This window comes from Symsagittifera roscoffensis, chromosome 8, assembly GCF_963678635.1.
Source record: "Symsagittifera roscoffensis chromosome 8, txSymRosc1.1, whole genome shotgun sequence".
In the NCBI taxonomy this organism is placed as follows: Eukaryota; Metazoa; Xenacoelomorpha; order Acoela; family Convolutidae; genus Symsagittifera; species Symsagittifera roscoffensis.
Genome location: NC_087069.1, coordinates 49,425,525 through 49,451,162, shown reverse-complemented (window position 1 = coordinate 49,451,162; position 25,638 = coordinate 49,425,525). Strand labels below are relative to the sequence as shown.

The following is a 25,638-nucleotide window of genomic DNA, read 5'->3' as shown; positions in this document are numbered from 1 at the left end:
TTTTCAGGGTAATTTCAAAAATAATTAGAGAAATTTTTGCGTGTTCGTACAAATTTTAAGTTGCGGCTAAAAAAAGAAACAACAATTTTTTTAGTACAAAATTTAATTTGCGGTTGAAAGAAGCAACAAAAAACTTTTCAGGGCAATTCCAAAATTACTTGAAAACTTTTTGTTGTCGTCATCAAAAAATGTTAGTCATACAATTTTCATATATTAAAATTAAATGATTAGTAACTTTTGTGACAAAAACTTGTTCTTTTTTATTTAGTACGATTACACCAATATTTACGCAGCTTTATGAAAAAAAGTTCTTTGAAAAGTCAAACACTTCATTTTAGCGAAATGTATGAAAAGTGTACGAATAGTAGTTTTCATACACTTTGTTTATAGAACTGTCTGATTAGCATTTTCGGTCTATGGAGGTTATCCCGGGATTCTAATTGATAAAAACCCGTTGATAAAATCTGCAAAAATCTAGCCCGAAAAAAAATGAGTTCAACATACACATGTTCAATAACAAACGGTAGCGCGACAATTCGTAACAATTGAAAATTCGTAACAAGGTATCGGCAAGTAGAATACGCTTGCTCCGCTTGGCTCCGCTGCTCTTACATCCGGCATGAGAGGAATAGTGTGCATACATTAGTGTTTGACGCTGGAATTATTAATACGAATTGTTAAGACAACACACCGATCTAACCCCCTCAATAGATTCTCTACATCAGAACCGTAACTGCCACCACCCAACTCCCAAATCTCTACCTCCCCCGTTTTACCCAACTTTGAAATTTCAGCTAAACCAAATTCAAAATTCCCCGCACTCAAGTAAAATGGATAATCATAATCGATTGCATTTTTATTTCAGTTTTTGGATGCAAAAAGATTACCATTATAACAAAAAACAATTTCAATTTAGGGCCTAAGTTAGTTCGGGTCGTTGCTTTTTGAGTCGCACCGTTTCAAGAGTCGCGCCGTTGCTTTTTGAGTCGCACCGTTTCCTGATTCGCGCCGTATCCACCTTGGTTGCAAAAGCCCAAAAACTTTTTTAAAGTCTCGCAAAATCTGGCAAATCTGGAAACGACTAAGTTTGGTCGCGCTGGGAATGCCGTTACCTGAGCCGCAGTGTCGCGCCGTATCCGCCTCAGTCGCGAAAGTCGCGCCTGAGTTTTTTTTGGTCGCAAACGCTTGGAAATGGCAACTCTTGGTCGCGAGAGTCTGGACATACCAAACATGAGTCTCGATGCTTTGGTCGCGCCATCTCCGCTCCGGTCGCCAAAGTCGCGACGGATCATCATGTTCGCGAAAGTCTGGAAATGCCAGGTTTTGGTCGGCAAAGTCTGGACATGCCTAATTTTGGTCTGGAAAGTCTGGACGTACCAAAACTTTGTCGCGAAAGTCTGAACATGAGTCTGGGACTTCGACCCGGATCATTAAAAATCATAATTTTATGAAAATTTTGAACTGATTTTAATCAATTTAAAAATCATTAACAAGGATTATAATGGAATATAATTTTATATTCTTTTCCAATTTTCGGTTTTTTCTCATTATGAAGCCAATCTGTGCATTTTGTAAATTGTAAACGGATTCCGCAGCAAGTCAAAATTAGATTTATCGAGGAATCCGTAACATTGCTACTTTTTTGACGTTCTTCGCTGTTTTGAATTCCAGCGAAAAAAAATTATAACAATGTATTGCTCAAAATGGCTCCAAAACAGGCATTTTTGCGGAATCCGTAACAAAATTTGCGGAATCCGGAATAGTTTGTGGAATCCATAAACAAATAATAATATATGTGTTCAGTAGATTGAGGTTGTCGTGTAATCCGCAACTGTAAGTGGAATCCGCAAACTGTAAGCGGAATCCGCAAAATAAAAGCGGATTCCGCAAATTGTCAGCGAATTCCGCAAAATATACGCTGAATCCGCATAAGTTTGCAGAATCCACTTACTTTCGTGGAATCCGCCTACATTTCCGGAATCCTGAACAACCAGATATATTCGCTCGTTGCAGAATCCGCAAGAAAGTTAATATGCCGACAAAATTTACGTTACAATTATTTGTGCGCGGAATCCACGGAAATTTTGTAAATGGAATCGACTTTCATTAGGATTTTGTACAAAGAATTGTCTCTGGAATCCAGGAGCACACAGACAAAAACATTTTGCGCCTCTCCAGTGCACAGTTTGGCCTCGTAATGCTGCTTTACTCACATACTACTTGCTTTCAAAATCTCTTGACTTCTAGTTAATTTTGCAAAATGGTTTAAATACAATTATAAAATCCCTGTTCGTAGTTTTAATTTTGCTAAATTATTTATCACAATTTTAACACCCCACTTACTCCTCTTACTTTTCCCCACAATTAGTATCGCCAACCCAACAATCAAAGTAAATGTCGGGAGGTCGTGATAAGTTAAGGAAGAAAAATTGGTGGTAACTAGTATGGGAAGAGACAGACAATGAGACTGTTTTCCTTTTTCAATACCTGTACCAATACCTTAATAAATCCAATTAAAATTTGATCACATTTTTTGATTTCTACAAAATTGGCATGAAGACTAACTAGGCCCTGGTAATTAATGATTCACAGGGGAGGAACAATAATCAAATTTTAGAAAAACAAATAGAAAACAATAAAACAATTTTTTACACAAGCCAAATATAAATTTCGACTTTTGCTACTGCAAGTTATAGTTCTTCTTGAAACTTTTGCAGCAAGATCAAATTTTATAACGATGATAAAAAATTCTAGGACTAATTTAATTCGGTTGTTTTTGGAGCTAAGAATTGGAGTTTGTCGAAACAAAAATCAAAATTAGCCCCAAAACAAGCAAAACTTTGAAAAACAAACTAACCTCAGAATATGCCACTTGCGGGGTTACAGTTTTCGAGTTCAAAAAACGAGTACACGTTTCCAAAACTACAAAAAATTCATAAGCAAACTTACCAGATGATCTGCCATTTTGAGAGCGAATCCGAGGAATCCGAGGAATATGCTGGAGCACCCGACTAGATTCCACTCGCAGTAACACCACAGCTGCACTCGGTAGCCGAAGAAGACTCGCGGTTGGAAAAACAGCTGTTTATTTGAGCAAAAATCTGTCAGACTTGTTTGGTGCGACTAATTTATCTGGATGTCTTTGAGTTTAAAAGATGAGGAACAGTTAACAAAAACATAAAACACTGCAAGAAAAAAACGTTCTAAAAAAATGACTGCCAGTTAGAATTCGACGAGTTTTTATAAACTCTACTCGAATCTAAACGATTAGAATTTTTGATAAAAACTTGATTTGGAAAAAAAATTAAACCTTAGAAAGTTGGAATTTGTTAAATTCAAATAAAACAAAATAATAATACATCCTAACTTGACCAGCTCAGAATTGATAGAAAAAAAACTAACTTTTTGCTGTTCAATAAACACTGATACTTGTTCTATCCCTCGTATAATTTTTTTTCCTCAATCAGAAAAAATGAACTCTGTTGCTTCAAATAGGTCTGACTGATGTTTTTATACCTGAATACTCTGCATAAGTAGGGCGATATTTAAAATAAACAGAGTATAATCCTTGGCAAATACATTTGGAGTTTTGGAATCATACAAAACGAGCGACGAAATCACTAATAAATAAGTCACATACGCTATTAGAGAAATTAGAAACTTTGAAATTGACGAAGTGTAGAAATTGTGAATTGAGTAGAAAATCGATTTTGCGGAGGAATTTGCCGGAGCTAGCTGCGACTCAGCTGGGAAAGTCTGGCTGTCTGTAATTTGAGCTTCCAGTTTCCTTTTGTCGTAAATGAGGTTTCCGTTGTTAAACATGCTATGGCGCGAATCTAAAAGCAGGAAAAATCATAAACTCAAAATTTTGCTGAATTTAGAAAAAATTATTCAGTTTTTTTATAACGAAAAACAAAATCAGTCACAATACAAACACCATTAACCATTGAACAGAAAGTCAGCCGTTTAATCAAAAACAGAATGCAAAAAGCTGATTTGTTTTCAAAAAAATTTTTGATTTACACTTTTATTTATTTTATTAACTCATTTTGAAAAACCTAATAGCTATTTTCAATTAAAATGAAATCACTTTCGAAATTTTTCACGCTCTTTGCGCCTTTTCCTTTTTTGTAATTGGAGAGTGTAATTTCACTTCGTTTTATTAAGTGAGTTGAACTGAAATTGATAAATAGTTAACAGTCCAACAAAATTTTCTTTATATAAAATGAAAAAAGTCAGCACGAACACGATTTTTCCGTAGTTTTGATCAAATTTTAGTTAGATATTTTACTTGATTATTTAGAAAGTTTTAGAATGCTGTAATGCGCAATGCTACTTATGGTTGCTCATTTGTACAGGTTTCATAACATCTGACATGAAGACAACGTTGGTTTGTATTTACAAAAAATGGCCGCGACATTTTTCATACAAACATACATTATATCAATGGTTGAAGCAAACGGTATGAAGCTATACGGAGGCGGAGCAATAAGCAGAATGGTCCAAGTGCAGAATGTGTCCAAGAACAGAAAAAAAACGGAACGATATTGACTTACATTGGTTTATATGGGCTAATTGATAAAACAATTATTAGAATCGTCAGAAATTACCAAGAAAACGACTAAATTATGAACGAATTGACTATTTTCGTTAAGTTTTTCAAATATTTTTTTTAAAATTCTTGATTAAATTACTCAATTATGCATAAAATGTTCGTTGCCTTGGTATTTTTGACATTTCTGATAATTAATTTGCCGATTAGCTTAGAAAAATTATTATTCTTCCGTTTTTCTGCTCTTGGACCCATTCTGCTCTTAGACCATTCTGCTAATTGAGTGGCCACCAAGCTATACGACTAAGTATGCCGCAAATTTCAATTGTGAGGAACTTTTCATCAGCAAATCATCACTTTTAAACCAACAAGCTGAAAACTTTCTTCTGCAATAATCAAAAACAAACTTTTTACAATGAAGCAAAATTACTTCGTCATTGTATGAATTTATATCGATGAAAAAACAGGTTCAGAAATTCAGTTCAGCCTCTCAAAACACAATTTTAAATTTTTATTAGAATTTAAAACAAAAACAAACTGGACTCTCTGGTTGAAAGTGAGAACTCAAAAAATTGATAAAAACCGTCTTTTTTCTTCAACAAATTTGTTCTGTGATCTATCATGTTATGATTCCTGGGCTATGCAAAAAATTATATGGTGGAAAACTTTCAAACCTAAGCATGATTTAATCGTTAGTTCTATCCAAATCAGCTTGTTGGCCCGTTTCCGTTTTTGGATCATTTTAAAACTTACCTGACGTAGGTAGCTGAGCGTTAACCGACTCAGAACTGCTTCCCTCTTAAATCAAATGTCATTTATTGATAAAACCAGCGCAATAGTCAGCTAAATTGAGGTAGAAAATAAATGGCACGTCGAAATGTCCTTCAATAACACTTTGACAATTCACTTAGAAAAAGCAATCTTTGGAATTTTCAAAAAAAAATCTTAAATTTTTTATACGCAGTTCGGTTTGAGTTCAGATTTTGTTTTGCATTCTGATTGAATTTCGATCATCTCTTAAATATTCTGCTCGTGAGAGATCTTATGTTGTGGTAACTAACAGAACCTCTGAGGTTTATAATGAAAACGGAGTTGGTTTCACAGAGTTAATTTAATAGTTGAAACCGTATTGTTATATTTGGATTTCTTTATCCGAGTTCGACTGTGTACGAAGTCACAGATCTGAGAGACAAGCTCTCTATTTTTAGCAATAAAGGTCACGTAGTAATTGACCTTGGTTTACATAATAGGATAATATAATTTACAGATAACAATATGAACAGCATGTCCAAGGCCACTATATGGTTACTGCAAATGCAGTAGCATTTGCGGTACCACATACCCCGCTCAGCCAAGAAAATTTAATAATACTGTATTAAAATTTTTAATAATAATGAATAGGAGTTTTAATACTCAGTTTAAAGAGTTTTATTCTTTGTTGGTTTTGGTTTGGAATCGTTTTCCATCTTTTTCTTCATGCTCTTCCTCAAAATGTAATGGGATTCGCCACTAAGCATTCCAGGAACAACTGATGTCGACAGCCTCGCTGCCGAACTTTCTTCTGAAAAGGTGTTTTTCTAGCAGACTAAATTTTGTTTCCACCGAATTCGACGCATCGGGTTTGAAGTTCGCTAACTTAATGCGGTATGCTTCAAGTGCGGCCTGATTTAGGTCTAAGAGATCATTATGGTAAGAAATCGACTTTACCGAATGTTTAATCGGATTCCCGTATCTAGTCGGTCCCTTTTTGGACCTTCCGCTTTTACGAACCGATGTTTCTTCGACTTCTGATTCGTCCGAAAACCCCGGAGGGTTATTGGATTCTCCCTCATCTTCCCCATCTTCTTTAGATTGCAATATATCTGCCGCCGTACGTTGTACTCCTCTTTCGAGCACTTGGTCAGCTAAACGATTCCAATCAGCTGCCGATAAATCTTTACTGTTGAATGTGTCTAAAATTGTTTCTGGAGATGTATTGCGTGATATTTTTTTCTTATTTCTCGTACTGCTATGAGGAGTAGAAGTCGATTTTTGTACGCCTCCTGGGTTTGACGAACCCGCTTGAATTTCCGCTTGAGTTTCTTGAGCTTCTGCTGCCGTGGCAGCACTTTTATTTAGTGAAATGATTGGTTGGGGATCTTTTGAGCTTGTGCCCCCTTTCGTCTTGGATGTTCTAGAGAATGGACCGGCCAAGTTTGGCTTGGCTCTTCGAACCGCTAAGTTTAGGCCACCGCCTTGTATAGTATCTTTTGACGTGACCACTGTGGGGTTGTCTTGAAATTTCCGCTTTGCCTCCGATGGATCTATGATTCGCTGCTCTAGCAGTAATTCCTCGTCAGATCCACTATTCTCCGCCTCGTCCTGTTCATCGGACTGCCGCTTTGACTGTTTTTGCTGCTTTTTCTTGGGTTCTTCTCCTGTTGGAGAGCGTCTGTTATTGCTGTTATCCTTGTCTTGAACAGCAACCTTGACTTTGGCAATGTCACTCTTTCGGCATATCGACCCTGCTGCTGTCTTGTCAGTGGAGGGCGTTTCTGCCACGACTCTTCCTTTCAATGGTTTCGTAAGAGCCTTACCGCTTTTCCTCCCCTCATCTTTTCTGATCAAGATTGGTGACGAATGGCGTTGGTTAGTGGTTAATTCTGGTTTATCTTCGATAAAACCACGTTCCCACGAGTACAGCATTTCTTTGCGTAATTCGGCGTTATTAGTACTCGTCTCGTCTACCGTGCGTCTTAAATCATTTGCAGATGTATCGCGTCGTGTTTGATTCCATCTGGCATTAGCTTCTAGAAGTTCTTTTAGTGCCCGCGCTCTTGCCCGATCCTGGGCCGAGTTGACTTGTTGCTTGAATAGGGGACTCACGTCTCTGCTGTTTTTTCCTTTTCGGACAATCTTCAGACTATCCCAAGACTGGTCAATGCGCTTTTTAAGTTGGGAGGCAGTCAGCGCAAAACGTTCCAGGTGTTCCTTATCTAAACGATCAGAATTTCGTAAAAACCTATCACTGAGAATTTTAAATTCTGTTTTTGGCAATCTCCCAAAATGAGCCTCAAATGGCGACATTTTTATTGTCTTCTGTTTACTCCAACGAAGATCACGAAGTATTGTACTAAGACATAATTTTATTGATGTTACGTTTTCATCGAGTAACATTACTCCCAATCTTCTTTTGATGGTTTGTATAGTGCGTTCCACTAATCCGCATCCGCGATGATCTCCAACTGGACAAAATTTTTGTTCAATGTTATTGTCAGAACAATATTTTTGCATCGTTTTACCTTTGAAACCGGAAAATTGATCAGTTCGAATTGATTGGGGTATCCCATGGATATCAATGTATGAGCAAAGAAATTTTTTCGACGACTTTCCCCTTGTTGATTTAGTGATTTTTACCGATGGAAATTTAGAATACCTATCCATTGCTACCAGCAAATATATATTTTTTCCTTTATAGTCTTCGAGTGGGCCGGCGTAGTCTAACTGAACTTCTTGACCCGGCTGCGTTAGCAGTGGAAGAGGCTTGGTAGCATTTTTTGGGATGATTTATTTCGCATTCTTACCATAGCGAGTGCAGCTTCTGCATTCCTCCGCCAGATTGACAATATCCTTGTGCATGTGCGGCCACCACAGGTATTTCGAAACATCGAGCATCGCTTCCTGACCTGGGTGACCGCGATGAATCCTCTTCAGCACTGCTAGGCGCAATTGTTCGGTGACAGCTAGCCTGTTGTCCACCAGTATACAATCGTCCACTACAGAGAGTTGATGCCAGAGGGGATTGGTATACGGGCCCATCAACTCGAAACTGTGACGATCATTCCTCTCAATCACCCGCCGAAGTCTGTCCATCCAAGCGTCCTCTGATATCAATTCTGCTAATAGACTTCTATCGAACAACTTGGTGAGATTGTCAAGGCTGATTTCTGTACTCGTTTCTTTTTGATGCGAGCTGATTCTTCTGGAGTTGTGACCTGTCTTCTCCTTTTTGAATATGCTGACTTCTGGACTTACTGAGGGGCTTTCAGCTGTGAGGTCCACTTCTATGATTGGGGGATTTTCTCTTCGAGTATTTGTTTCCAATGTCTGATCACGTTTGTTTCTGTCATCAAGAACTGTCTTTGCTTCTAGTTCCAGTAAGCTTTTCGGGTTATCTGATTTTTCTGCCCCCATGAGGTCCCAGAATGACATTAGAGTTGTCTCGACATTTCCTGCTGCATTTCCGGATGTTATTTCTTTATATCCTTTAGGCCTGAAGGATTTCTTTACTGTCCTCCACTCAACCTGGGGCACATCTGAATTGGAGTTGTCTGAGTCGTCTTGTCTACTGCACGCAGCTCCTCTCTTCACCATACGTGTTCGGGAAAAGGTGGTTTCCGTCACTTGTTCTGTCAGTTCGTCCTCCCTCCGATCTCCATTCTGTCTGATTATCATTTTTCTTGACTTTCCTGTTTTGTTTTTCTCCATCTCCGCTGATCGTTGTGAACTTTTAGTATTGTTTTTTCTGACTGAATTTTTGTTAAATTGTGAGATATTGACCGACTGTTTCTCGCGAGCTATTTTGTCCAATGTGTTTTTCTGGTTCTGATCTTTTTGAAAACGTAAGCTTTGACCGTTTTCGTTCCGGTCGAGCTTTGTCCAGTTTTGAACAAATTGGTTGTCATAGCAACCGCGTGATGAGCTGTCTTTACAGTAGCTAGTTTCTCTTTGTGTTCTAGAATGTTCTAGAATGTTAATAGCACTATTTGGATTTGTTTCACAAAACCGACTGTTCAAACAGTCGAGTGCTTTATGGAAATTTTCAATAGACGTCACTACAAATCTCTCGTCAAGTTCTGATTCCGGCCATGGTTCCCCATTGGGCTCTCTTGACAGATAATCAACGATACCCATATCCCTTCCCGGAATATGAGTAATTTTAAATTGATACGGTGATAATCGATCAACCCACCTGGTTAGTCGAGATTGATACGTTTTATTAGATCTATGTTCCCCAAAGCAGACGTTAACGCCTTGTGGTCAGTCGCTATGACAAATTCTTTCCCCAGTAAATAATGTTTAAAGCGATCTAACGCCCAAACTACTGCTAGCAGTTCGAGTTCATTGGTAGAATATTTTTTTTCTTGAGAATTCAAGTACCGGGATGCAAATGCTATCGGTACCCATTCGTTTTGGTTAGACCATTGGTCAAGAGTAGCCCCGAGGCCGCTATGACTTGCATCGCACTGGTTTGCTTTGACGGATCGTAATAATTTAATAAAGCGATGTTAGCTACTGCTTTTTTGATATCCTCAAAAGCTACTGATTGTTGATCGTCCCACTTAAATTTTTTCACTGGTAAACAAACATTTTTCATTTTCTTTTTTTCATTTTCTTCTTTCAGTAGTGGTCGAAGTTTTTCAGTTAAACTAGCCGCATTTGGTATGAATTTAGATAAGTGATTGATGCTACCCATGAACGATCTGAGTTGTTTCAGTGACTTGGGCGGTTGGAGATTTGCAATAACCTCAGTTTTTGTAATTTTTGGTATTATACCGTGTAACGATAAATTATGGCCTAACCAATTCACTGAGGACTGAAAAAATTCACATTTTGTAATTTTTAATGCGAGATTTTTGTCGTCCAACTTTTGCAACACATTGCGAACCAGTTTCTCATGATCCTTAGCTTCCCCCTTTGAAACAATTAGGATATCGTCCAGAAAACAAAAGGTATTTTTTGAGTGGTTCAGTGTTCTATCCATTGCTTTCTGGAATTCGGCAGGCATGTCTGCCAGCCCGTAAAACCCTGTCAGAAATCTATATGTTCCCGTTGCTTGACCTCCTACAATAATGAAATTGCATTGCTTTGCTGTTTCCGCAGTTAGCCTTATTTGACTGTAAGCATATTTTAAGTCTAACACGGTGAAATACAGAGAGCCTTCTGATGTTGCCGTGATAATCTGGCTAACAACATCGATCAGTTCGTCCACATTGGGCATCTGATATTTATTTTTATACAATTGTCTATTAATAGGTTTTGCGTCCAAAAGCTAATTTTATACAGTTGTCGTTTTTGACTGTTATGACAATTGGAGCGATAAAGCAATCGCTTCTACGTTTATCTAGTTTTTCGATGTGTCCCTCTGCGAGTAATTTGTCCAGCTCTGCTTGAACTTTATCCTGAATGTGTATAGGAATTCTCTTACCTTTTTCCTGAATCGGACATAAAGGATATTTAAATTTTGTATTCACCGTATGATTTTTTTATTCCCCTTGTTTATCAAATAGGTCTTTGAATTTCATATAAAAAATTTTTTTTCCAACCTTCTGACTGCTCGCACAGTAGCACGTCAAACCTGGATCTTCGTGTTGGAGCTGATTTTTGAGTGGTCTGAATTCGCAGTTTACTTTGAAGATCTAGACCTAGTATACATCGCATACGTCTTTCTGTGACTAGTAGCATCGCTCCCGACACTTCCCAACCCGCCGAACGCAGATTAGCTTTCAACGCTCCTAATATCAATATAGGTCGTTTATTATAATCCACAAACTGCGCGGGCAGGTTCAACTTTTCTGCTGGAATAAATTTTGAATTCGAGGGTCCTTCCAAAATTTGTTTGTTGTCGTCCAATTCAGAAGTGATACTGGGCTACCCGTGTCTAGAGTCATATTCAAAATATGACTATCAATTTTAACCAGAGCCTTCAATGCGTTAATTTGATGAGATTTTGGATTCCTGCGAATTTCGATTTTTTCGATATTGTCAGATTTTTCCGTCAACGATTCCCTCTGAATATTTTTCTCATCGAACACATTCGCTAATACTCGTCTGTTGATGTATTTTTCAATGTTTCGATGGAAGTGAGATCTTCCTCTACGGCAATTATCTCAAAATCGTCGCATGAATCAAAGCTTTGTATTAAATTGCATTCTTCTTCTGAACTAGAACCTTCGATTGTGATTTCGTTAACTTGCTGGGATCTACACATTTTTGCGAAATGATTGGGTTTATTACAGTTCTTACACGTTTTACCCATTGCCGGACAATTTTTTAAATGACCTTCTCCAAACGCTCTGCCGCATCTCGTGCATTGTTTTTGATCTCCTTTAGCTTTTTGAGTATTTTTGTTCTCATACTGTTTTCTTCTATTTTGATTTTGTTTTCGTCGTTTAGAGTTATAGCCCTTGTTCCCAATTGCCATAATCGGTTCTTGTTTGATTTTCAATTGTGAATTTGAAAACAATTTTGAGTTGTTTGTACTTGATGAAGATTTTTGGAATGCTTGGGTAGTTTGTTTACTGTGTTCGAATTTTATCGCACGCTTTAAGACTTCTTCGGAAGAAAATGTTTCAAAAGTTAATGTGTCTTGAAGGACAACATTTTTAATCCGGGAAATAAATAGATCTCTTACCAGCTTTTCTTCCAGTGCTCCCAAATCCGCCTTTGCTGCTTGTGCAGTCAGCGCCGCATGAAAAGATTCCAGCGTTTCATTTGGTTCATGGGATCGCGTGAACAGTTTGTATCTCTCGTAAGTAATACATTTCGTCTTCTCAAATGAGATTTTGGCTAAACGAACTATATCCCGAAACCCCAGTTTAGATATCTCTGTTTGAGGATTCTTTTGAGTAAATTTTTTCTTCCCTTCAGCGCCCAAAGCAAGAAATAATCTCGGTGTCAACCGTTTTCCAACTTCATGATAAAATACATTGTGCCCCACTCTAGGTCCTCTCAATACCCGTTCTTCATTTTCTTGAACCACTCTATCCCGAGCCAATCTGTTCCGGGCTTCTCTCATTGCTATTGCAGGCGCATCCTCGTTCTGCGCTGGTGGTTCAGGAGTTGGGAGAGGTTCTTCTAGTACAGTTTTGGGTTCTTCTAACATTACTTCTGGATCCACATTTTCTTTAACCGTAACAGCTAATAGGAACTGATCAAGCCATATTTCAAAATTCCAGGGTGGATCTGAATTTGCGGATGCCCAGAATACTGGGATTCCCAGATCGGTCCTATTGTCTTGAGCTGTAAAACTGGATCCTGCTGGCTGCGCCATGTGGTAACTAACAGAACCTCTGAGGTTTATAATGAAAACGGAGTTGGTTTCACAGAGTTAATTTAATAGTTGAAACCGTATTGTTTTATTTGGATTTCTTTATCCGAGTTCGACTGTGTACGAAGTCACAGATCTGAGAGACAAGCTCTCGATTTTTAGCAATAAAGGTCACGTAGTAATTGACCTTGGTTTACATAATAGGATAATATAATATACAGATAACAATATGAACAGCATGTCCAAGGCCACTATATGGTTACTGCAAATGCAGTAGCAGTTGCGGTACCACATATGTGTAATAATGAAATACACCTAGATGGGTGACTTTGATGGGTGACTTTGAGCTCCAATGGATATGAGCTCCAAAAATTTTCAGTAATCAATGCACGAACTGATGGAAACCAAAGCTGCTCATATCAAACGTGCTCCTCAATGATCCGACTATCTCGAAAAAATTGCAAGACCTACGTAATATAAATTAATTCGTTCGACAATTGAAATTTTAATTTTTTCATGATTTTTTTGAATCTTTTCAGAGCATCCATTTAGAGAATCTTACGAAATATTGAATTATGCCTTAGGTCCCATTTTTAATAAGACTCAAAAAAATGTCCCATAGCACCCAATGTTCTGATTGGTTGAAGTTTGATTAAGCGAGCGAATAGATAGAAATCAAGCAGCAAGTAGCCCTCCCAACGTTCACTTTAAACTGAGGTTACACTAAAGTAGTCTTTGACCAAATGAAAAATTTCGAGGCTTGTTCGACTGTTTTTTTTCTAAAACAAATGGGATGTGTTTTTTTGTGGGACCTATGAATCTGCACCAAAAAAAAATTGTATAAATTATGCCGAATTGTGGGTTAAATCCTTTTTGGTCAACCAATCGGACCGAAATTAATCAACCTTCCTTACCTGTTTGAAGTCAATTTTCAGTTTATCACTGATTTCCTTTCGTATAATAATAGCTTTCAACAAATTTTTTGAACAACGCTGTAAATCTTGAAATAATTCTGACCTTGAGCTTTTTGTTTTTTTGGTGCATCTGTTCTAATTTTTTGCTACTCAGAAAAATAAAGCTGCGATAAACTTTACAAAACCAGAATCAGAGACCAAATTTTGGATTCGCAATTGGGTAAATTGAAATCATCAACACAAACTGAATTTCGCTCACCTCTGAATTTGCGCAGAAAAAACTCAGTGTCGACTTCTTCAAATTTCACGTCTGAGTTTTGGTTCGGTTTCAAACTGTCAAAATACTCCTGAAAGTTCCACGGAAGAAACAATCTGAAAAATTTCATTTTTAAAGAAAATTCGCCCTTTTAGAATTTAAATTTTTTGTTCGATTTTGAATTAATTTTCTTTTTGTTTATTTTCTAACCCTTGTTTAACCATTTTTTTAACTTGTTTTTTACTTGTTTTTTTTTAAACTTAAGTATGTACATGGCAACGAATCCCCCCCCCTTATTGCAATCGGGAGGGGGATACTTGAAAGGTTGTATATCAACCAGCTGAGGAATTCACCAACCGTAGTGTCAACCAGCCGAAAAAACGTAAGTGTTACATACAGGGGTGGATTTAGTGGGGCAGGGGGGGAGGGGGGGGGAATTGTTACCTGATTGGAATTAAGAAGAAAGCTTTGAACACGTGAAAGAACTTCATCTTCACGCCACTTTTCCACGACTTCTCAACATACACTTGAACACAAGGATGTGCTAGGAACTCCTTACATCCTATGTAATAAGCTATGTCTACTATTCGAATGTCAGAGAGGCTTCTGATTGGTCGTGTTATGAGTTTGAGAGCCATTAGGTCATTTGAAGTCCATGCTGAAAAAAAAATTATTTTCGAACTTAGTTTCGAAAGTTTCATGGTTGAGAGTTTTCGAAAACAGCAAAAACTCAAAAGTTTAGTTTAGTTACACAAGAAGAATAAATCAGGAAGAGTTGCTTGAAATAATGAAAAAAGAGTGTTGAGCAGGGGCGGATTTAGGGGGGGGGGGGCGGGGGGGCGGACGCCCCCCCCCCCTCAGGGATTCGACCCACTGCCAACCCAAAGGGTCCCCCCTTTGATACTTTTTCAGAAATCCATTTATGGCCAACCGACCCTTAAATTTTTCTAAAGGCGCCTTCGGCGCCAATATATACTAACTTGTAGGGGAGCGCGCGCCAAAAAAACGCGATTTTTTTGTCAAAATTTTTCAAAAAGTGCCCAAAAACGGCTTTTTTTGACTGTTTTTTTAAAAAAATTGCCTGCGGCGCAGAAAATTTGGCCAAAATAGGGGCAAAGCAGTGCTTTGGGAGAGCTCGAAAAATCAATTTAGTCGACCTAAAAAAAAAAAAAGGTCGTCAAAATTTTGGAAAATTTTTTGAAAATCCGCCCCCCCCCCCCTCGAGAAAATCCTAGATCCGCCCCTGGTGTTGAGATAAAGAATTTAACAATTTTTCCTGAAAGCTTTTTTGCAAAATTTGAAAGAAAACCTGGAAAGTCCCACTTTTTAGTTCTGCTGCAGAATTATAATTTTAAGTAAATGTCAACATGATTTTTTTTGAAATTTTTTTTTTCGAAAGACTGTTAAAAAAATTGTACATTTTAACAACATCTTCAGTCCTAAAGACAATTACAATCTTACAAACTAAGTCAGATCTACAAAGCCGCTTTTCCCCATTCAGTTTGGCTTTTATTTGTCGATTTTTTTTTTCACAAAACAAAGAAGGTTTTGCCGCTTTTTCCATGACATAAGTGAAGCTATCAGCATGTGCGACAATTGAACGGTGAAAAAATATCTAAGCGGTCGTCACATTTAGCTCTGCCGACTGCATAGAATCGTCAGATTATGTTTTTGTTCAGTGCGTATATTGAAAATTTGGCAGTACTGTAAAAAAAATTAATTTGAACTCGATGAAAAAGAATTACAAAGAATTCGATGAAAAACACACAAAAAATCAAAATAATAATATAAACTTATCCGAATAAATTTAATGAAAAAAAAGAAAGTGTTCGAAAAATTCACTGATTGATGCGTAAATGGATTTAAAAAAAATCGTAGTCCCTTTAAAATCGGTAAAAAGAATCTTTTCGCCGATATCTTTAAAATCTTGAAAACGCTTAGAAAACTTTTTGAATATGCTTCAAATGTCTTCAAAATGCTGAGAAGGAGATCGTATAATTTTTTTGTCTCTACTTTGATGGTCTCCTATTATGTTTCATAGTATTGATGTTTCATAGTATTTGATAATCTGAAATCTTACAATTACGTTCATTAGACGCAGATAAAACATAAAACAAATTGACCAACATCAAATTTTGCTCAATTTGTTTTATTGCGCTGCCTTCGGTTAAAAATAAGAGGGCGACTGCAAATCTGGGAACGTTACAAAAATTTAATTTTTTTTCGCGAAAAAAAATTTTTAGTAAATTTGCGAAAAAAAAATTGTATTCCAGCAGACAAATTATGCCATTTTAAATTAATTTTTTCAAAACGTCTGAATTAAGAGTTCAAAAAATTTAACCTTACTTTTTTTTTCAAATTCCAGTCAATTTCAATGATTTGATGTATCTTATTCTTTATTAGAATTAAATCAATTGTCAGCCTAAAGGAAAAATTTTTTCAAAACAAAAGGTCTGGTGCCATTTTTGCAAAAATCATTTGATTGAAGGTCGATTAGGAAGTGTTTTGATAAGGAAGTTGAAAATCGAACTTATAAAATGAATACTCCGATCACTCAAAGATAAAACCACCCGGGTCGAGATCCCAGACTCATGGCCAAATTTTCAAAGTCGCGCCGCATCCTGTTCCGGAACCAATGGAAAGAAAAGTCTGGACTTGAATCGGGAAAGCCGCGCCGACCCTTGGAAAAATCAGGATATACTAAATTTTGGTAGCAAAATTCTAAACCAAAATTTTGGTCGCAAGAGTCTGAACGTAAACTTTGGTAGCAAAAGCCTAAACACACATGTTGGTCGCAAAAGTTTAACATAGGTTCGTGAGAGTCTGGAAATATATTCGCGAAAGTCTGGACATGCTTTTGCTATCTTACGTTCAGATTTTCGCAATTGCATGTCTAGCCTTTCGGAACCTAACTTTGGTATGTTCAGAACTTTGCGTTCCCATGTGCGACTTTTGCGACTCGTTTCACACCATCTAGATTCAAGCTCTCACTCGGGATTCGGATCTGGCATGGACCACGGCGTGGCTTTACGACGCACGGCGTGACTGAGCAAGACTCAAAAAGAATTCGACTGATTTGAAATTAAAACGGTAGATGTATCAGTTATTAAGCCAAATATAATTTATTTTTAAGTTTGGTTACAATCACTTTGATTAAGTTCAAAACCATCAAGTGACATATGGCCTATTTTTGTTTTGTCAAAACTTTTTAAAGAAATTTCTAAAATATTTGATTGAAGTTTAACAAATTACTGTATAAAACTTTAAAATGTTAAAGAACTGAAAGAGATAAAAAAAGGACGAGCTTTTGAAAATTTTCAAATTTCGCTTGACAAAGAACTAATCCTAGCCGTATCATTTTTTGGTTAGTGCCGATACTCGTTTTTTTTCCACCGGCCCAAAAGGGTTCCCGGTGCCCGAGAGACTTGAAACTTCGATTTCTTGCAATAAGACACAATTTTAAGAAACCCTATTGGAAAAAAAACGGAAAAAAACAGTCTATAAAATTTTGGGGCCAGGCGAATGTAAGTTTTTGATCCATTTGTGGTTTGCGAAAAAAAGGGTCGAATATGTTTTATCTGATGAATTAAAATACATGTTTAAAGTTTTAGGGCTATTTAAGTCTATCGTAATTTTAGGGCTAGGCTCGAGTTTTCTAAATGTCTCTTTCTCATCGAAAAATGATCCATTTTTGGAAAAACTCAAATGTTATGATAGCTTCTCGAGCTAAATCAACCGACTGGACTATAAAAAAAATTTCAGGGCTAATTTTCTAATTCTAAATGAAAAATCTGCAATGAATCGTAGTTACTCTAACAACCCGACTTTGATCGAGGTGAAAGAATTGATAAATAAATTACTTAAGAAATGACCTCTAGGCCCTATTTTGAACGAGGAACACTATGGTGATGTTGTTTTTTTTTATTAAAACTTTTTTGGGCTATTTTCCACATTTTTAGTTTTTAGCCCTAGAGATGTCACTTTTTGACAGGGAAAACGAAACTTAGCCTTTGGTCAGCTGAAATAAATTAAAAATAAGAGTTTTATTTGTGTTCCAGGTTTAGGCACTATCAAGGGCTTTTCAATCATTCCTTGTTCATCATAATACAATTTTTAAAATGTGAGTAAACTGAAAGTGAGCTGATTGTTTTTTGTTTTAGGTTAGGGCTTTTTTAACTTAATTTTGATTTTCTCGTCATCTGTTAAGTTTATAAAACTAAAAAAATATAAGCGAATTCGTCGTAGAATATATAACGCAACCCTGAAATGAAAAACAAGTTTACAAAAAAATTTGAGTAATTTCTCGATCTTCAATTTTGAAGTGAACACTGTATACTCTCTAATATGTCGTTCAATGACATTAAACTTCTCTGATAGATTTAATCTGATCATCAAACCTGTAAAATTGATCATCATAGGTGTCTATTACACTTATAAGAAGTCTCAGATAAACTTTAAGCTTCAAACTATAGGTTGCTAGAGCAAGTATGATGAAGTTTGACAAGAAAAACGAAATTTATCAAAAAAATCGAACTTTAGCGAAGATATAGCCTTTGATTAGCAATAGTACGTTTCAACTGTATGTTTTTACCATAAACGTCTAACCAATAGAAACAGCTTTTCAAATATTCCTTGTTCATCATAATGCAATTTATAAAAGCTGAGTAAATTGAAATTGAGCCGATTTTTTTTTTCAATTTTTTTATCAGGTGTCATACAAAGAGATAAAACTTCACTGACAGATTTATTCTAATTGACATCCCTATAAAAATAACACCCATTTAAGTCTAATGCACTTTAAAAACCTCTTGGATATATTTTTAGCTTGAAACTAAATGTGGCTAAAGCCATTATGATGAAGTTTTACTAGAAAATTAAAAATTTTCAAAAAAGTGAATTTTGGCGAAGGTATAGCCTTTGGTTAGCTATTGAACGTTTTAACCATTTTTTTGAATGATCACAATTAATTATTATAAATCACTTTTCAACGACTCCTGATTCACATAAATGCAACTTTTAAAAAATGGGTAAATCGAAGTTGAGCTGATTTTTTTTTATTCATATTTAAGGGATTTTTTCCTCCATTTTCATATTTTCATCATCTATTGGGCTTATGAAACTATAATTATGTACGTGAACTCTTCGTAAACTGTACAAAAAAATATCTTCAACAAATGAAAATGTGTGAAAAAAAAAATTGGCTTGATCCACGATCTTCAATTTTGGAGTGATTACTAACACTCTCGAACACATCATTCAATGAGATGAAACTTCACTGACAGCTTTTTTCTATTTTTTAAACCACAATAAGAGAACATTTTATGTGTCTGATAATTTTTTTAAAACTCTCAGTTAGTCTTTTGGCCAGAGAACCGTTTGTGGCTATATCAGGATGTCTTCAAATCAAATTTGGGCTAGAGTCTTGCTTTTGGTATGCTGGAAAAGGCTTGTTTCTAAGTTGTTCTGATAATCACTGTTCTGTAATTAGAAATGTCTTTTTCAACGACGCTTTTTTCGCTACAATGTGATTGTTACAAGTTGAGCAATTCAAAAACGAGCCGGAGGAATGTTTTTGGTGTAATGGCTTTTTTGCATCAAGGTTGTTTTTCTCATCAACCATTGGAAACAAATTGATGAAATTGTGTATATACACTCTCCATAGTGCCTAAAATTATCCTGATGTAAACTTTGCAATTAAAAATTAGCTTGCGTCTTCTAATCAGTTTTATTTTCCTAAAGAACACTGATAGTTACGAATATATTGATCAAGGAGATGAAACATCACTGAAAGCATCAATCTGAATTTTAAACCACTTAACCTGAACACAATTTGTGCCTGATATAACTTGGAAAACTTTTAGACACGTTTTTAGCTGAAAAAAACCTTTCGTGGCTCAATCAAGTGATGTGAAGTTTGAAAAAAATCTTAAACATTTAAAAAATCAATTTTTCAAAGTTGATTTGAGTTGCTATGGTTGATTTTGGGGTCGTTTTTGTTTTGTTGTTGTTGACAATTTAGAATAAGTTTTTTTTCAATTGCAGTTTCGGGAGTTCAAATATCAATTTTGTGTTTTTCACTAAAATTTTTTATTCGGTTCAGATCTTTAAAAAATTTTTAACCGTAAAAATATATATTACATCAGTTTCATATCGAATTTTTTTCGGATGATTTTGTGGCCAGGGGTATTTTTTTGGGTCGGGCTCATCTTCCCTTTTTGTTTTTCATTTTAGTCAATTTGCTTGTTGATAATGCTAATAACACTAGTTATTTGTGTTTTTTTTTCGAAGATGTAAAAATTTTTTGCTGCTCTTTTGTGTTTTTTGGACTTAATAAGTGTTTCCAGACGGGTTTCAGATTATTTCCGAAAACATTGAAAAGGAGAAAACAGGCTTTTTCTACAGCCCAATTTTAGGGTTGAGCGTCAAATACACAATTTCTGGTTTTTCATTATAGTTTTCAGTCAATTACCATCTTGAGAAAGGTTTTAGTTGAAACATTATGTTTTACTTCAGTTAATTATCGTTTTTTTGGTTATTTTTTTTGGGGCCAGGGGTCTTTTTTAAGGTTGGACATTTCTTGTGCTGTTTTCCTTCTATATTCTAAATTTAGTCAATTTCCTTGTTGAAAACTTTGTCGTCTAGTTTTTCCGTGTTTAGTCAATGAAGAAGATACTTTTTAGTGGTTTTTGGTGTTTTCGAGATTTTAGTAAGGGTTTTCAGACGAACTTCAGGTATTTATCAAAAAATTAGACCCTTGTCACTTTTTCGTGTTAACCATAAGTTCTAAAAAGTGACATGGAGCAGGTCACTTTTTGGTTTTGGTGTCACATTTTGGCTACATAAAAAAGAGCAAAAGTGACATAACACCTTGTCACTATTTGGCGTCACTTTTTGGCTACATAAATTTCCCTGCTCATGTCACATTCTGCAGCAGACGTAGCCAAAAAGTGACCGCGCTAGGATTCCAAACAATCACGTTAAAGATCTTTCAAATTTAAGAATCAATTATAATTGGTTTTTTGTCTAAAAAAAGATCCGAGATCAACAAATTGGCTACATTTTTTTCTTGTTTAGCTGGGAATTTAAAAATTAGACACTTTGAAAACTAAACTTTTTTTAAACATTTTTTTGCGCAATGTGCTTTTTATTTTATTGGAGAGCGTAGCTTGCGTTATTTTCAGGGAAACTAATTGATACTGTGACCTAAACTGAATTCAAAATCATACCGTGATCGCAAAAGAATTTTATGATGTTTTGCGATCACGCAAAACGTCATTTATGAAAAAAAAAACAATTAGGCCAAGCGAAATTAATAATTATCTTAATATCGTCCCATTAAAAGTTACAAAATCTTAATCAGCAAAACTATAAGTTTTTGCGTTAGATTTCAAATAACAGGGTTTTTAGTTGTCTTTGCAGCTATAATCAATATAAAAAAATCAGGGCAATAAATATACCAATTAATGTGGCAACTGATTTAGAATCACTAATTAGGTATTAGATTGAACAAATCACGCATTAAAAACACGCAAATCACTGGAAACCAAACCGACATACACTTAACAGACGCAGCAAGAGTAAAAAAAATAAGTGATTGGCTAAATTCTACTTGTGCGTGTCGAATACTTGATTATAGTAAACACCAATTTTAACTTTTTTTTGCAAATTGAAATATATAGACATTTGATTTCAAAACAATTGGATAATTTAAAGAAAATTGAGTTTCAGCTTCAGGGTGGGCAAATTTCAAACAGACCCCATGGACTTATTACAATTACTGAAAGTGGGGGACAAGTGAACATTATTCAAATTACAAACTAAACAAGTTTTACCCTCATCTCGCGTAGCTAAAACAGTTCAAAGATAAAACGTCTACAACAAATTATAGAAAAAACACATTCATAATTTATGATTGAAAACCAAAAGCTGAAGAAAATTTAGCTAATTGAATCATAAAACATTTTGATTAAATTCAACGATGTTGGTTTTAAACTATAACAAAATTTTTGTGATTATTAGTTTAACGCTTTCAGTTAGTTTTAATGGTATCGTCTGAATAGCAATTTTTTTTAGCTGCAATTAAATAAAACATGCATCGAGCACAAAATCAGTAGTTATTTTTCAAGGTCACTGAAATTACTAACAATTTGACATTTTCTATACAACTTACTCAAACTAAGAGTTTACTGGAATTGGAATTTTGATGAGTCATTTTGATTTTTGAATAAAATTTGAGGTGTTTTTATGTTCCTACGAATCGCAGAGGAGCTATCAGTAGGCCTTAACAGGCCTGTCGAGGATAGTCCAATTGTATTATCTCCCCACATTCCAGACTGTGTTATTTTGTTGAGCGGAGCTCTTAGTTGTAATTCAAGGCCGTTTTTTTTTGCAACTGGAACTTTCACGTGGTAGCTTTCATGCATAGGTTAATTTTTAAGTAGTTTGCTTAAAGGATAAGTTTTCTGATGATTTATAAGGCAAAGATTGCTGCAACTAAGAAAATCAGTTTGATCGACCTAAAAAAAGGTCGACAAAATTTTCGTCAATTTTTTTGAAAATCCGCCCCCCGCTCGAGAAAATCCTAGATCCGCCCCTGATTGTTTAAGTTGTAAAGCTTCGGTGTCTTTTCTGTTATTCGGCCCAAAATCAACGAATTGTTAACTCAACCTTCTCTTTATTTTTGAGAATCTAGTTTTTCTGTCAATGAAAATAATTTCAACCAATCAAATACTCAAGATCCAACTAGGGAAATATTACAAAAAGAGCAGTTTTGGGACGTTTCTAGAAACGACCGAAACTTAGTTTCTGCGCATAAATAAATTAAAACCACTATTTTTCACCTTTTTCGATGAAAGCCATGCTGTTCTGGAGAAAGGCTTTCTCTATCTTGCCAAACTTCTCTTCCAAGCTGTTTTCTTCGCTGGAAAACAACCACATTTTTGATAATAACTCAAGTTACCATGTTAACGGTTAGAGTTAAGCCAGATCTCACTTTTAAAATTTGCCTGAAAGTAAAGTTAATTCAAAGCCCAGAATTATTTCGCGCTTTGGTACAGTGATCATTTTCATAAAGCAGAAAGCAATTCTGAAAAAATTCTGAAAATGTGAAAGCTCGAATTTTTGACAAAAAACGATCTATTTTTTTTCTAATTGGAAAGGCTGGAACAACTGCCCTGAGTATACTCACCTGGGCAAAAAAGAGGCGCATTGTCTAGCCAGCATGGATGCCACTAGGGCAAGTGCCAGAGGAGTCTTGCATGTTTTCCAGAACATCTCGGCCATCTCCAGGTCACACGAGAAAATACTCCATAGGAACAACTCCCTTGCTGGGTCTAAAAACGGTCAAGTAACAAGTAAAAAACTTTGAAAGCTCATCAATCAAAACCTCTAACAAATCATAACAGTTCATATACTAAAACCACACAAATATTCATAACAGTTCTTCTACTGAAACCTCATAAAAATCTTAACTGTTCATCTACTAAATCTTCATAAAAAATCATACTAGTTCATATACTAAAAACTAATCATAATCATCTCGTTCCAAAAAAAAATAAAAAACCAGGAGCTTGAGTTTTTTTACTAAGAATAATAATGATAATAAATTGTTTTTTGGTTAGTATACTAACAGTGCCTGTTAAAAAACGGCGTTTACAACCACTAAACTTTTGATTGTCCCACTCAAGTCGGATTGTTTTGTTAAGTGAAACTACCGCATCAATTGAACTAGATACTTTCTGAAGCCAAATTGTGTTTTCTGTAGGTTTTTTTGATTCTTGATAAATTGAACCAAAAGAAAACGGCAAAACACGTGTTGCAATATTAAAAAAACGCGCCTATTGGGTCTGAAATGATTTTAAAAATAAAACGGCAGTGCATCAGAAAAAGTCTCAATGATTGTAAAACGGCAGTTTCTCGTTATAAAGTATTAAGTATGTGCAAAACAGAAACTTGTAGGATTGAAGATTTGGGCCAGTTTTTTCCATAATAATGGGCTCAATAAATGTCATTGGACATCATGTTATCACGGCAAACTAAGACCAAATAAGTTCAACTTCTGAGTTCAATTTTGAATTATCTTTTCTGCCAAAATTTGGAGCAGAAAGAGCGGGTTTGAAAGCTATGGATGAAACGCGTTCCCATCGCGGATTTGACTACCTCATATTACAAAGGATTTCTCTTTGATACTCTTTAGGAACTTCCATTTTTGATCAAAGAATAAACATAAGCTATTGAAAACGCGTCCAGCTTCTTATTGCTCCGATTTTTGAAACGAAAGTAACGGAATATTCGTGCTCCGGATGGTTTTTTTCTTCAGACAAGTTTCGAATTTTTAACTAGCCTTTTTGGATGGAAATATTTCATATCATTCAAAAAGTATTGTTGTCCTAAGCCTAAATTTGAAATGATAATTTACTAATGATCATTCTTTTTTATTGTTACAAGGGTTTAAAGACTGCCCTTTTGGCCAAATAGGGACATTTAACGCCGGACATCACGAGGCCAAACTGTGTATTTGTGAGTTGTAAGCGGATTCCACAACAAGGGCAATCCTTTTGTTGTTCTTTTGTTCTCTCAATTTCTTTAAGTGTTCCAACAAAAATTTACCATGTTTAAAGACTTGTTCCTGGAGTCCTGGAATCCAGGAACACTCAGACAAAAGATGTGCGCCTATCCAGTGCACAGTTTGCCTCCTAATGGATATACTTCGCGATATTACCGCGTAAGCGGAGATTTATTCCGTCATTGAAAACGTTCCCAAATGATTGAGAGAAGCTTATTTGCCATAATTGATTTTTTATTTGGAGCGAAAACTATCACTTTTTTCTCAATATGATGTGCGGGGGAACATTTCCACAAAAGATCTGAATTTTTTATTTTTCTTTTAGTTTTTATTACATCAATTAGTTTTTTCATTTTTTTACTGCTCCATATAGCTTAAAAAGCATGTCTTGTTACGAGCAGTCTTGCTACGCTCTATTACGAGCAGTCTTGTTCTTCCGACTTTCGAAGAAAACGGAATACTTATGATCGGTGGGTTTTTTACTCAGTCAATTTTGCCGATATAAATAAAAGTTTTCAACAGTTTTTTTTGAAGTTATTGACTTCTTGAGGTTAATTTCAAAAAGATATTTTACCTTAGTGTATTTTTTTAAAAGTTTTGGAGGTTTGAAAACTGCCAAACTGGCCATGTTCTTGAGTAAATTAAGCAGGCTTTGAAGATTTTGTTCATTATGCGGAAAAAGGTAAAACGAAAAATTTATGCTTGGCGAATTATCACGCACATCAAAATTATTCCAAATTGAGTTGAGGCTGGCTAATCGTTGTATTTTTTCGTATAACTCAGAGCTTCACTTTTTGATTTTGTCCAAAAAATTTTTCGATATGAATTAAGGGACAGCCAAAAAGTTCAGGGCTTGGCCCTGATATACGAACAGTCTTGTTAAGTTCTTTAATGATTTCATTTATACTGTAGTAAAAAACATGTATTCTGATAAACTAAGCAGCTAAAATTGTCAACAAAGTCATCTGTTATGTAAATTCAGGCAATTTAGTCACTAGTTTTGCATCATACAGAGTGTTCTAAGAACTCCAATTCTCATTGTCAAAAAAATATATTACTGTCCCGTGTGATTTTTAGGAAATTGTTTGCATTCCAAGTGTGAAATAATTTGATTTTAAAGAAATGAAAGTATTTACAACGGATCAAGAAATCAATCTTGTAAAAAAAATCGCAAAGTTTTCTTCAATATCTGAGGTTCGAATTTATTTTCTTCGGTTTTTAACAAGGAAACAGTCTACCAAAACTTATCCAAGTTATGCTTAAATTCGAAAAGAGAATGACATTGCTATACCGACGAAAAAGCAACACCAATTGAAAAATTAG

General features: G+C 35.6%; 1 protein-coding gene across 6 annotated transcripts in view; it reads right to left on the bottom strand.

Annotated features, from left to right (window-relative positions):
* LOC134852981 (transient receptor potential cation channel subfamily M member-like 2) overlaps positions 1-25,638 on the bottom strand; it is a 131,004-nt gene that overhangs the window by 13,025 nt on the left and 92,341 nt on the right. For 4 of the 6 annotated variants that reach the window (XM_063868880.1, XM_063868881.1, XM_063868876.1 and 1 more), the window contains 8 exons: positions 22,939-23,083; positions 22,592-22,671; positions 21,584-21,598; positions 14,196-14,409; positions 13,755-13,867; positions 5,306-5,350; positions 3,517-3,836; positions 2,950-3,081 (listed from right to left, as the gene is read on the bottom strand). In XM_063868880.1, the coding sequence (XP_063724950.1) occupies positions 2,950-3,081; positions 3,517-3,836; positions 5,306-5,350; positions 13,755-13,867; positions 14,196-14,409; positions 21,584-21,598; positions 22,592-22,671; positions 22,939-23,083 (1,064 nt within the window). The remainder of the gene's footprint in view (positions 1-2,949; positions 3,082-3,516; positions 3,837-5,305; positions 5,351-13,754; positions 13,868-14,195; positions 14,410-21,583; positions 21,599-22,591; positions 22,672-22,938; positions 23,084-25,638) is intronic. The other 2 variants (XM_063868879.1, XM_063868877.1) reach the window with 2 other exon arrangements.